At 48.0% G+C, this 13,000-nt stretch overlaps 1 protein-coding gene across 1 annotated transcript in view; it reads right to left on the bottom strand.

Moving 5' to 3' along the window:
• Window positions 1-11,798, bottom strand: part of LOC122933724 (saccharopine dehydrogenase-like oxidoreductase) — a 136,069-nt gene extending 124,271 nt beyond the window's left edge. Inside the window, exon 1 of the mRNA XM_044288695.1 lies at window positions 11,519-11,798. Coding sequence (XP_044144630.1) covers window positions 11,519-11,717 — 199 coding nt within the window. The 5' untranslated portion in view covers window positions 11,718-11,798. The remainder of the gene's footprint in view (window positions 1-11,518) is intronic.
• Between the last annotated feature and the right edge of the window lie 1,202 nt (window positions 11,799-13,000).

The raw sequence follows: 13,000 nt of genomic DNA, 5'->3' as shown, positions 1-13,000 counted from the left end.
TACCGCGCGAACTAGTCGCGTGGGCTTCCCCCAACGGCTCGTTACCACCCGTCTTGCAAGGGGGCAGAGGGCCGCACTGTGTAAAGAAGAACTGCTCGCGGTGAAATGGAGAGACAAGCGTGACGTTTACATGCTCTCCTCCATTCACGCAGACACGACAATACAAATTGAGCGAGCAACCCGTGTCATTGAAAAGCCCCTCTCAGTCCACGACTATAACCTTCACATGGGAGGGGTGGACTTCAATGACCAGATGTCTCCGTATTTAGTTTCCCGCAGAACCAGACGCTGGTATAAGAAGGTGTCTGTATATTTAATTCAATTGGCTCTGTATAATAGTTTTGTTCTCTACAGTAAGGCTGGGAGAACTGGATCCTTCCTCAAATTTCAGGAAGAGATCATCGAGAACCTCCTGTACCCATGAGGTTCCGTGGCCCCATCCACCAGTGTAGTTAGCCGTCTACACGAGCGACATTTCCCCAATGTCGTTCCTGGTACCTCAACCTAACCGTCACCCCGAAAAAGATGATGTCGTGTCTGTAGCAGGAGTGGAATAAGGCGTGACACCCGCTATTTCTGTCCTGACCACCCTGACCTATGCTTTGGAGAGTGTTTCCAGAAGTACCACTCACAGGTACACTATTAGCATAGGGATCATCTCACCAGGACAGGCACACAGGGCTATTAGGGCCCATTCACTCACACAGCTGCTGCAAACGTCTCCTTTCACATGGGACAAAGTGCATAACGCACTTCGCCACATCTTTGGGCGATTTGCGCTTTGCACATTGACCCATGGGGAAGGAGAGGTTTGTTCTATAAAGGTAAAAAAACAAACAAAAAAACACCAGTAAACAAAAAGGTTAATGTTCAGTTAAAAAAGTTAAAGTTTATATATTCTGTTCCAAAGTTAATAAAATTATTGCGTTGCGGCCTGGTTTTTTCTTTCTTTTTTTTTTTTTTTTTACCTTCCAGGTGGACCAACCGATCGATTAGCTGCAGCACTGATGTGCATTCTGACAGAAGCATTGCGCTGCTGTCAGATTACACGCAAGTCGGTGTATGCGGCGCTGCAAGACGAGATTTCTACTCTGCAGTAACAGATACGTTTGCCAAGGCACACGAGCTGAGGAGGAGGCGGCGTTCCTATGCTTTGGCAAACACTTTGTATATATAAAAAAAAATAAAAAATCCAGGCAATGATTTATTCATCCACATCGATTGATGTGAATGGAGAAATCTGGTTTGCCAGGGCATACGAGCTAAGTGGGTATGGATGTAGGGCGGAGCTCCTATGTCCTGGCAGACGCCTTTCCCCTCCATTTTTTTTTTTTGGCAGAGATTTTTACATCCACATTGATCGATGCGAATGAAGAAATCTGTGCCGTTCATTTTTTTCTTTCAGCCCAGAGGCTGAACGGAAAAAAAAACTCATTACCTGTATGCTCAATATAAGGAGAATAGCAGAAACTCCTAATGCTGGCCATACATGTAATGATTGCGGAGACCCTCAAATGCCAGGGCAGTACAAACACCCCACAACTGACCCCATTTTGGAAAGAAGACACCCCAAGGTATTTGCTGAGGGGCATATTGAGTCCATGAAAGATTTAAATTTTTGTCCTAAGTTAGCGGAAAGTGAGACTTTGTGAGAAAAAAAAAATATCAATTTCCGCTAACTTATGCAAAAAAAAAATAAATTCTATGAACTTGCCAGGCCCCTCATTGGATACCTTGGGGTGTCTTCTTTCCAAAATGGGGTCACTTGTGGCGTAGTTATACTGCCCTGGCAATTTAGGGGCCCAAATGTGTGAGAAGTACCTTGCAATCAAAATGTGTAAAAAATGGCCTGCGAAACCAGAAAGGTGCACTTTGGAATGTGTGCCCCTTTGCCCACCTAGGCTGCAAAAAAGTGTTACACATCTGGTATCGCCGTACTCAGGAGAAGTTGGGGAATGTGTTTTGGGGTGTCATTTTACATATACCCATGCTGGGTGAGAGAAATATATTGGTCAAATGCCAACTTTGTATAAAAAAATGGGAAAAGTTGTCTTTTGCCAAGATATTTCTCTCACCCAGCATGGGTATATGTAAAATGACACCCCAAAACACGATCCCCAACTTCTCCTGAGTACGGCGATACCAGATGTGTGACACTTTTCTGCAGCCTAGGTGGGCAAAGGGGCACACATTCCAAAGAGCACCTTTAGGATTTAACCGGCCATTTTTTACACATTTTGATTGCAAACTACTTACCACGCATTTGGGCCCCTAGAATGCCAGGGCAGTATAACTACGCCACAGGTGACCCCATTTTGGAAAGAAGACACCCCAAGGTATTCCGTGAGGGGCATGGCGAGTTCCTAGAATTTTTTATTTTTTGTCACAAGTTAGCGGAAAATGATGATTTTTCTTTTTCTTTTTCTTACAAAGTCTCATATTCCGCTAACTTGTGACAAAAAATAAAAACTTCCATGAACTTACTATGCCCATCACAAAATACCTTGGGGTGTCTTCTTTCCAAAATGGGGTCACTTGTGGGGTAGTTATACTGCCCTGGCATTCTAGGGGCCCAGATGTGTGAGAAGAAGTTTGAAAAGACAACTTTTCCAATTTTTTTATACAAAGTTGGCATGTGACCAAGATATTTATCTCACCCAGCATGGGTATATGTAAAATGACAACCCAAAACACATTCCCCAACTTCTCCTGAGTACGGCGATACCACATGTGTGACACTTTTTTGCAGCCTAGATGCGCAAAGGTGCCCAAATACCTTTCGGGTTTCGCAGGCCATTTTTTACACATTTTGATTGTAAGGTACTTCTCACACATTTGGGCCCCTAAATTGCCAGGGCAGTATAACTACGCCACAAGTGACCCCATTTTGGAAAGAAGACACCCCAAGGTATTCCGTGAGGGGCACTGCGAGTTCCTCAAATATTTTTTTTTTGTCACAAGTTAGCGGAAAATGATGATTTTTTTTTCTCTTTTTTCCTTACAAAGTCTCATATTCCACTAACTTGCGACAAAAAATAAAAAATTCTAGGAACTCCCCAACTTCTCCTGAGTACGGCGATACCAGATGTGTCACACTTTTTTGCAGCCTAGATGCGCAAAGGTGCCCAAATTCCTTTTAGGAGGGCATTTTTAGACATTTGGATCCCAGACTTCTTCTCACGCTTTAGGGCCCCTAAAAAGCCAGGGCAGTATAAATACCCCACATGTGACCCCACTTTGGAAAGAAGACACCCCAAGGTATTCAATGAGGGGCCTGGCAAGTTCATCTAATTTTTTTTTTTTTGGCATAAGTTAGCGGAAATTGATTTTTTTTTTTGTTTTTTCTCACAAAATCTCACTTTCCGCTAACTTAGGACCAAAATTTAAATCTTTCATGGACTCAATATGCCCCTCAGCAAATACCTTGGGGTGTCTTCTTTCCAAAATGGGGTCAGTTGTGGGGTGTTCGTACTGCCCTGGCATTTGAGGGTCTCCGCAATCATTACATGTATGGCCAGCAGGAGTTTCTGCTATTCTCCTTATATTGAGCATACAGGTAATGAGATTTTTTTTTCCGTTCAGCCTCTAGGCTGAAAGAAAAAAAATGAACGGCACAGATTTCTTCATTCGCATCGATCAATGTGGATGAAAAAATCTCTGCCCAAAAAAAAAAATGGAGGGGAAAGGCGTCTGCCAGGACATAGGAGCTCCGCCCAACATCCATACCCACTTAGCTCATATGCCCTGGCAAACCAGATTTCTCCATTCACATCAATCGATGCGGATGAATAAATCATTGCCAGGACTTTTTTTTTTTTTCATATACAAAGTGTTTGCCAAAGCATAGGAACGCCACCTCCTCCTCAGCTCGTATGCCTTGGCAAACGTATCTGTTACTGCAGAGGAGAAATCTCGTCTTGCAGCACCGCATACACCGACTTTCGTGTAATCTGACAGCAGCGCAATGCTTCTGTCAGAATGTACATCAGTGCTGCAGCTAGTCGATCGGTTGGTCCACCTGGAAGGTAAAAAAAAAAAAAACAGGCCACAACGCAATAAATTTTATTAACTTTGGAACAGAATATATAAACTTTAACTTTTTGAACTCAACCTTTTTGCTTACTGGTGTTTTTTTTGTTTTTTTTTACCTTTATAGAACAAACCTCTCCTTCCCCATGGGTCAATGTGCAAAGCGCAAAGCGCCCAAAGATGTGGCGAAGTGCGTTATGCACTTTGTCCCAGGTGAAAGGAGACGTTTGCAGCAGCTGTGTGAGTGAATGGGCCCTAATAGCCCTGTGTGCCTGTCCTGGTGAGATGATCCCTATGCTAATAGTGTACCTGTGAGTGGTACTTCTGGAAACACTCTCCAAAGTATAGGTCAGGGTGGTCAGGACAGTCAGGACAGAAATAGCGGGTGTCACACCTTATTCCACTCCTGCTAAAGATACAACATCTTTTTCGGGGTGACGGTTGGGTTGAGGTACCAGGAACGACATTGGGGAAATGTCGCTCGTGTAGACGGCTAACTACACTGGTGGATGGGGGCACGGAATCTCCTGGGTACAGGAGGCTCTCGATGAGCTCTTCCTGAAATTTGAGGAAGGATCCAGTTCTCCCAGCCTTACTGTAGAGAACAAAACTATTATACAGAGCTAATTGAATTAAATATACAGACACCTTCTTATACCAGCATCTGGTTCTGCGGGAAACTAAATACGGAGACAACATCTGGTGATTGAAGTCCACCCCTCCCATGTGAAGGTTATAGTCGTGGACTGAGAGGGGCTTTTCAATGACACGGGTTGCTCGCTCAATTTGTATTGTCGTGTCTGCGTGAATGGAGGAGAGCATGTAAACGTCACGCTTGTCTCTCCATTTCACCGCGAGCAGTTCTTCTTTACACAGTGCGGCCCTCTGCCCCCTTGCAAGACGGGTGGTAACGAGCCGTTGGGGGAAGCCCGCGTGACTAGTTTGCACGGTGCCACAGGCGCCAATCCGTTCTAGAAACAAATGCCTAAAGAGGGCCACACTTGTGTAAAAATTGTCCACATTAAGATGGTACCCCTTGCCAAATAAGGGTGACACCAAGTCCCAGACTGTCTTCCCACTGCTTCCCAGGTAGTCAGAGCAACCGATCGGCTCCAGGGTCTGATCTTTTCCCTCATAGATCCGAAATTTGTGGGTATAGCCTGTGGCCCTTTCACAGAGCTTATACAATTTGACCCCATACCGGGCGCGCTTGCTTTGGATGTATTGTTTGAAGCCAAGGCGCCCGGTAAAATGTATCAGGGACTCGTCTACGCAGATGTTTTGCTCTGGGGTATACAAATCTGCAAATTTCAGGTTGAAATGGTCTATGAGGGGCCGAATTTTGTGGAGCCGGTCAAAAGCAGGGTGGCCTCTGGGACGGGAGGCGGTGTTGTCGCTGAAGTGCAGGATGGCCTCAAAATGTGCCCTGGACATAGCAGCAGAGAACATGGGCATGTGATGAATTGGGTTCGTGGACCAATATGACCGCAATTCATGCTTTTTAGTTAGACCCATGTTGAGGAGGAGGCCCAGAAAAGTTTTAATTTCGGAAACTTGAACTGGTTTCCACCGGAAAGGCTGGGCATAATAGCTTCCCGGGTTGGCGGTTATAAATTGTGTGGCATACCTGTTTGTTTCAGCCACAACTATGTCTAAGAGCTCCGCAGTCAAGAACAGCTCAAAAAATCCCAGGGCCGAACCGATCTGAGCTGTCTCAACCCGAACTCCAGACTGGGCAGTGAAAGGGAAAACTACAGGTGCGGCTGAAGTTGGGGACTGCCAATCAGGGTTTGCCAGCACCTCAGGGATTCTAGGGGCTCTACGGGCACGTCTTTGCGGTGGCTGCGACGGGGTCACTACTGCTCGTGCCACTATACCAGCTTCAACTGCCCTTCTGGTGCTCGCCACTTCACCAGGTTGTACGGCAGTGCTGGTACTAGGTGCAGGGAGGGCTGCGCTGCTGGTGTATGCCTCACCACGTAATCCGACAGCAGCAGCCCCACTCTGCTGCTCTTGAAGCGGATCCTGCGCAACCTGTGGTCTAGCGACACGGGGCCGGGTACGCCTGGTGCTATCAGGGACTTGAGCCTCCTCGTCAGAACTTTGGGTCAGAGAGCCACTGCTTTCTACAGGTTCGTATTCTGACCCGCTAGATTCATCAGATGAGGGTTCCCATTCCTCATCCGACTGGGTCAGAAGCCTGTAGGCCTCTTCAGAAGAATACCCCCTGTTCGACATTTGGGCAACTAAATTTAGGGGTATTCCCTGAGACTACCCAAGAAAAAAATGCAAGCCTGTCTTACAAAGGGGAGGCTAGCGAAGTACCGGAGGCCGCTGCGGTTGATAAAAAAATTCAAAACTGATTTTTTTATCGCCGCAGCGCGTGTAAAGTGAATGTGCAGTGATCACTGCGGTGGGGCGGGTGTGGGCGAACGCACGTGTGGGCGACCGATCAGGCCTGATCGGGCAAACACTGCGTTTTGGGTGGAGGGAGAACTAAAGTGACACTAATACAATTATAGATCTGACCGTGATCAGTTTTGATCACTTCCAGATACTATAAAAGTACAAATGCTGATTAGCGATACGCTAATCAGCGAATCAGTGACTGCGGTGCGGTGGGCTGGGCGCTAACCGATCCCTAAACTACGTAACCAAGGGGCCTAAACTATACCTAAAACCTAACGGTCAATACCAGTGAAAAAAAAAAGGGACAGTTTACACTGATTACTTTTTTCCTTTCACTAGTGATTGACAGGGGTGATCAAAGGGTTAATTGGGGTTCAGGGGGGTGATCTGGGGCTAGTATGTAGTGTTGGTGTACTCACTGTGTAGCCTGCTCCTCTGCTGGATCCAACCGACAAAAAGAACCAGCAGAGGAGCAGGCCAGCCATATAACAGATCATATTTACGGGATCGTTCTCTGCTGGCCCTGCCTGTTTGCATTAAAAATCTGGCGCCTGCGCCGCGGCCGTATCTGTCATCAATCGGCGCAGGCGCACTGAGAGGCGGCCGCTGGCTCGGCCGTACTATCCTCAATGCGCCTGCGCCGATGACGTCACATCTACACCCGATGCAGGCTCATTGAGGATGGAGTGGCCAGGCGAGCGTCCGTCTCTCAGTATGCCTGCGCCGATTGAAGACTGGTACGGCCACGGCGCAGGCGCCAGATTTTGAATGCAAACAGGCAGGGCCAGCAGAAAACGTTCCCGTTCGCTGGCCCTGTCAATCAACATGCAGAGGGGGCATCATTATGATAGGAGGATGCGGCTGCTACAAGCAAGTAGCCGCCCTACTTGCTGGTAGACAGGTAATTTACTTATTATAAAAGTACGTTTTTAGCTAAATCTACTGAACCAAAATGATTAATCACATTATGTATGGCTAAATCGCAGTATAGGGATTATAAGTACACAAAAAAAAAAAAAAAAAAAAAAAAAAATGTTTAGTGGGGTGACAGAAGCCCTTTAAAACCCCAGAAAATGATGGGGGTATTTCTAGCTTAAATTGCACACTGACTAATCCAGATGTTGTAGACTGCCCAAAAGTGTTTTTTTGGTAACAGAATATGAAAGCTGTATATATTAAACTTGAATTTAACACTTGCAGATCAGGAAAATACAGTTTTTTGGCAAAAAAGTGTGTTTTTAAAACCCCAGAAAATGATTGTGTATTTCTACCTTAAATTGCACACTGACTTAGGCCTCATGCACACGACCGTTGTGTGCATCCGTGGCCGTAGTGCCTTTTTCCGTTTTTTTTCGCGGACCCATTGACTTTTAATGGGTCTGTCGAAAATCGGAAAATGCACCGTTTTGCAGCCGAGACCGTGATCCGTGTTTCCTGTCCATCAAAAAAATATGACCTGTCCTATTTTTTTGACGGACAACGGTTCACGGACCCATTCAAGTCAATGGGTCCGTGAAAGAACACGGATGCACACAAGATTGGCATCCGTGTCCGTGATCCGTGGCCGTAGGTTACTTTCATACAGACGGATCCGAAGATCCGTCTGCATAAAAGCTTTTTCAGAGGTGAGTTTTCACTTCGTGAAAACTCAGATCCGACAGTATATTCTAACACAGAGGTGTTCCCATGGTGATGGGGACGCTTCAGGTTAGAATATACAGAAAAACTGTGTACATGACTGCCCCCTGCTGCCTGGCAGGTGCTGCCAGGCAGCAGGGAGCAGACCCCTCCCCCTGTTTTTAACTCATTGGTGGCCAGTGCAGCCGCCCCCCCCTCCCTCCCCTGTAGTTAACTCATTGGTGTCCAGTGGGCCCCCCTCCCTCCCCTGTAGTTAACTCATTGGTGTCCAGTGGGCCCCCCCTCCCTCCCCTGTAGTTAAATCATTGGTGTCCAGTGGGACCCCCCTCCCTCCCCTGTAGTTAACTCATTGGTGGCCAGTGGGCCCCACCTCCCTCCGCTGTAGATAACTCATTGGTGGCCAGTGGGCCCTCTCCCCTCCCTCCCCCTCCTAATTAAAATCACCCCCCCCTTTCATTGGTGGCAGTGGAGAGTACCGATCGGAGTCCCAGTGTAATCGCTGGGGCTCCGATCGGTAACCATGGCAACCGGGACGCTACTGCAGTCCCGGTTGCCATGGTTACTTAGCAATTTGTAGAAGCTTCATACTTACCTGCGAGCAGCGATGTCTGTGACCGGCCGGGAGCTCCTCCTACTGGTAAGTGACAGGTCTGTGCTATAGGCAATGCGCCGCACAGACCTTTCACTTAGGCCCCATGCACACGGCCGTGTTTCACGGCCGTGTGCATGGGGCCTTACCAGTAGGAGGAGCTCCCGGCCGGTCACAGACATCGTAGCTCGCTGGTAAGTATGAAGCTTCTACAAATTGCTAAGCAACCATGGCAACCGGGACTGCAGTAGTGCCCCGGTTGCCATGGTTACCGATCGGAGCCCCAGCGATTACACTGGGACTCCGATCGGTTCTCTCCACTGCCACCATTGATAGGGGGGGGGCGATTTTAATTAGGAGGGGGAGGGAGGGGAGAGGGCCCACTGGCCACCAACGAGTTATCTACAGCGGAGGGAGGGGGGCCACTAGAACCAATGAGTTAACTACAGGGGAGGGAGGGGGGCCCACTGGACACCAATGAGTTAACTACAGGGGAGGGAGGGGGGGGCCCACTGGACACCAATGAGTTAACTACAGGGGAGGGAGGGGGGGCCCACTGGACACCAATGAGTTAACTACAGGGGAGGGAGGGGGGGCCCACTGGACACCAATGAGTTAACTACAGGGGGGGGGGGGGGCCCACTGGACACCAATGAGTTAACTACAGGGGAGGAAGGGGGGACCCACTGGACACCAATGAGTTAACTACAAGGGAGGAAGGGGGGGCCCACTGGACACCAATGAGTTAACTACAGGGGAGGGAGGGGGGCCCACTGGACACCAATGAGTTAATTACAGGGGAGGGAGGGGGGCCCACTGGACACCAATGAGTTAATTACAGGGGAGGGAGGGGGGCCCACTGGACACCAATGAGTTAACTACAGGGGAGGGAGGGGGGGGCGGCCGCACTGGCCACCAATGAGTTAAAAACAGGGGGGGGGGGGGTCTGCTCCAAACTCCGATCCGATGGTATAAAAGAACTCCAGACTTTACATTGAAAGTCAATGGGGACGGATCCGTTTGAAATGGCACCATATTGTGTCAACGTCAAACGGATCCGTCCCCATTGACTTGCATTGTAATTCAGGACGGATCCGTTTGGCTCTGCACGGCCAGGCGGACACCAAAACAACTTTTTTTTTCATGTCCGTGGATCCTCCAAAAATCAAGGAAGACCCACGGACGAAAAAACGGTCACGGATCACGGACCTACGGACCCCGTTTTTGCGGACCGTGAAAAAATACTGTCGTGTGCATGAGGCCTAATCCAGATATGTAGACTGCCCAAAGAAATGGTGATTTACAATGTCCCAAAAGCTCAGATACAGTGCTGGTGCACTGAGCTTGCATAAAATGGCCACCGCCACCCAACTAACAGACGGATAAAAGTAATTTTTTGGGGGGTCAATGGGCTCAGGGCAGGGTAAAACGATTGTGTCCTGCACCCACACAACTATTTCTTTGTAGATCGCTGAGTTAGATTCTCTCCTATTCTCTCCCTGAAATTACAAGTCCAGCAGCATCCTCTCCCTACACTTGTAACAGCAGAGTGATGTGCAGCGCTACGTGACTCTTAGCGCCAAAAAGCGCCAAGAGAGCGCCGAACACCGAAACCCGAACTTTTACTGAAATGTTTGGGGTCCAAAAATCCTAAAGTTCGGTACGAACCGGAACTTTACAGTTTGGGTTCGCTCAACCCTAGTTATGAGTCTTCTACAGGACTGAGTGGAAAGCTGCCCATAACTAGGAGGCCACATGCATACAGCAATATGACCTAATGGCTCACATTCATTTTCATGGTTGGTATCTTTACCATGAGGCACTGGAGAGATTTTCCCCTGTAACATCATTGCTTCTAGAGAAAAACTCTGCCGTACAGGCTTTGCTCACGTGGCACTGCCAGTACTGGGCCTATGGTATCATTCACATTTCCGTGTCTGTTTGATATCCGTAAAGATGTCCGTGAAGGATCGGTGTTTGGTCCGTGTGTGGTTTTTATTTCCCCTCTGTGTGTCATCCGTGTTCCACAGACACTACTAGGCTGAAAATACATTTCCAGAGCATCTCCTAGCAATGGTCCGTGGTGCATCCGTGGTCAGTGGCTTTATGGACCAATAGACTTGGGGTGTTTGGTCGGCTTCACAGACCAAAGTAGAGCATGCTCCTGTGATTTTTACACTGATGTGTGAACATCCACATTTAAATCAATGGGTAGGTGCCTTGTCTGCAAGGACTGAGAAGCTGTCAGCTACTCTACCCACTCGTCTCCCCTATAAATGTTCCTATAGTCTGAGCATGATTCATGCCATAGGAAGGGCACAGGCCGGACGTTCCCTGTGCCAGGATGGTTGGAACGCCCCCTACATACCATCCACAGGATCCACGGATCCACTCTGTAGTCAGGGGAAATCCTGATGAGAACTGGCTCTTCTGATCTATCCTCTCCAAGAGAAGTGACAGGAGCAGTCTGAGGAGAGGCGCCAGGCAAGGCTCACCTCATCTTATAGCGGAGATGTCCCAGCCTGACAGATAATAGACAGACACCCCCACAAAATCTGGAGTTCCCCTTTAAACCTTTGCTGAGGTAGGTTCTTCTGCCCATCGCTCTAGAGGGGCACAATGTCTTTCAGAAGTTGTTTGGTGGGCGCCTAATGCACGATCCTAGGGGCACAGGATAAAGCCTATGTTCACACAAGTCACAACTGAGCTGGATTTCAATGCGGATTCTGCCACAAAATCCATTGAAAGTGGATGGGGTTTCAGAACTCCGTTCACATCCATCTCCAGCAGAAAAGGGTTCCTCCAGCTATGTCCTTGCTTCCTCCAGCTATGCCCCCATGTCCCCGCACTCACCCAGTCTCTCGGCCGCCCAGCTCAGCACTTCCTCCAGCTTCTTCTGGCTCCGGCCAGCTACAGCCCAGCGGAGCTCTTGGCCCCTGAAGTCTTCCCTATCAGCTGCCCGGGCCACTTCCTCCACAACGAACTGCCCTGTGAAGCCAGAAGCCCCGAAGACCACTATGTGGTATTGCCGGTTTGAAGCCCCGGCCGCCATAATGACAGCGGATGGCGCGTGAACGACGGGTGAGAGACAACAACAACACTGAGACAGCAAACTGCACAGAGCAGGAGGGCAGCAGACAGCTGGGCGGAGCTTCATGGGGGGCGGGGCTTCAGAGGAGGGAACGCCTGGTTTATCTTCACAGAAACTTTATTGCAGTACAGGAGCGCTGCGGTTTTATGTAAGTGTGGCTCACCTCAGCAGGGTCATTTCAGGTTGGCAGCTGAGGACATCGCTGTTGGTCTCACGTTTATATGTGCCTGTATTACTGAGAGAAATGTATGTTTCAATATATGCAAATTAGCCTATGGGAGCAACCGGGGCGTTGCCATTACAACAAAACAGGTTCTGTTCTTTCTGAAATGGCTGTGCCCTCAGTAATGTGATTGACAGTGCCGGCCAGGCCAGTTTAGGGGAAGGAACGCTGCTGTTGCTCCTAGAGATTCATTTGCATATATTAAAACATTTTTCTCAGTAATACAGACACATATGAACATGGGAACAACACAGATGCCTTCAGCTGCCAAGCACACATGTAACAGGTCGGTTGTGACTAAATACTATACTCCGTAAGGACCTGGTCCATACCAGTGATAGTAAATAGCCGACTCAGTGTGAGCTGGCTATTTCCTATCACCGGGAAGGACCTTTTTGCCCCCTAGTGGTCAGGTCCTGAACTGAAATAGTATTTAGCCAGTTCATAGTGAGATGGCTAAATACTATACTCCATAAGGACCTGGTCCTCATCAGTGATAGGAAATAGCCAGCTCCCACTGAGTCGGCTATTTACTATCACTGGTAAGGACCAGGTTTTCCCCCTAGTGGTCAGGTCCTGAACTGAAATAGTATTTAGCCAGTTCACAGTGAGTTGGCTAAATACTATACTTCGTAAGGACCTGGTCCCTGATCTGGTTATTGAACTGTGTTAGGATTTAGTTGATTTTTTTATGACTTGGTGAAATCCCCTTGTCTATTATGACCTGGCCATTAACTATGTCCAGTAACACATCTTCTACATGGATACAGTGTTATAGTATACAATGAAGTTATATAGGTGACTATAGTAGAATGAGCCTCTTTTATGTTTATTTTTATATTTGAAAAATCTTTAAAATAACCAATGTGACTTTGGAGTACTTGAATTGGTAGAAATGTCCGGTCTTATGATATTCATGGTAAAGCGCTTTCCAGAAACATCTGCCCATGCGATCTCTGTTGGCTATTTCCTATCACAGTTAAGGACTAGGCCCTTAAGGAGTATAGTATTTAGCCAACTC

Source organism: Bufo gargarizans, chromosome 4 (genome assembly GCF_014858855.1).
Source record: "Bufo gargarizans isolate SCDJY-AF-19 chromosome 4, ASM1485885v1, whole genome shotgun sequence".
NCBI lineage: Eukaryota > Metazoa > Chordata > Amphibia > Anura > Bufonidae > Bufo > Bufo gargarizans.
Note: the sequence above shows the minus strand (reverse complement) of the source record. Positions and strands in the feature narration are given on the sequence as shown.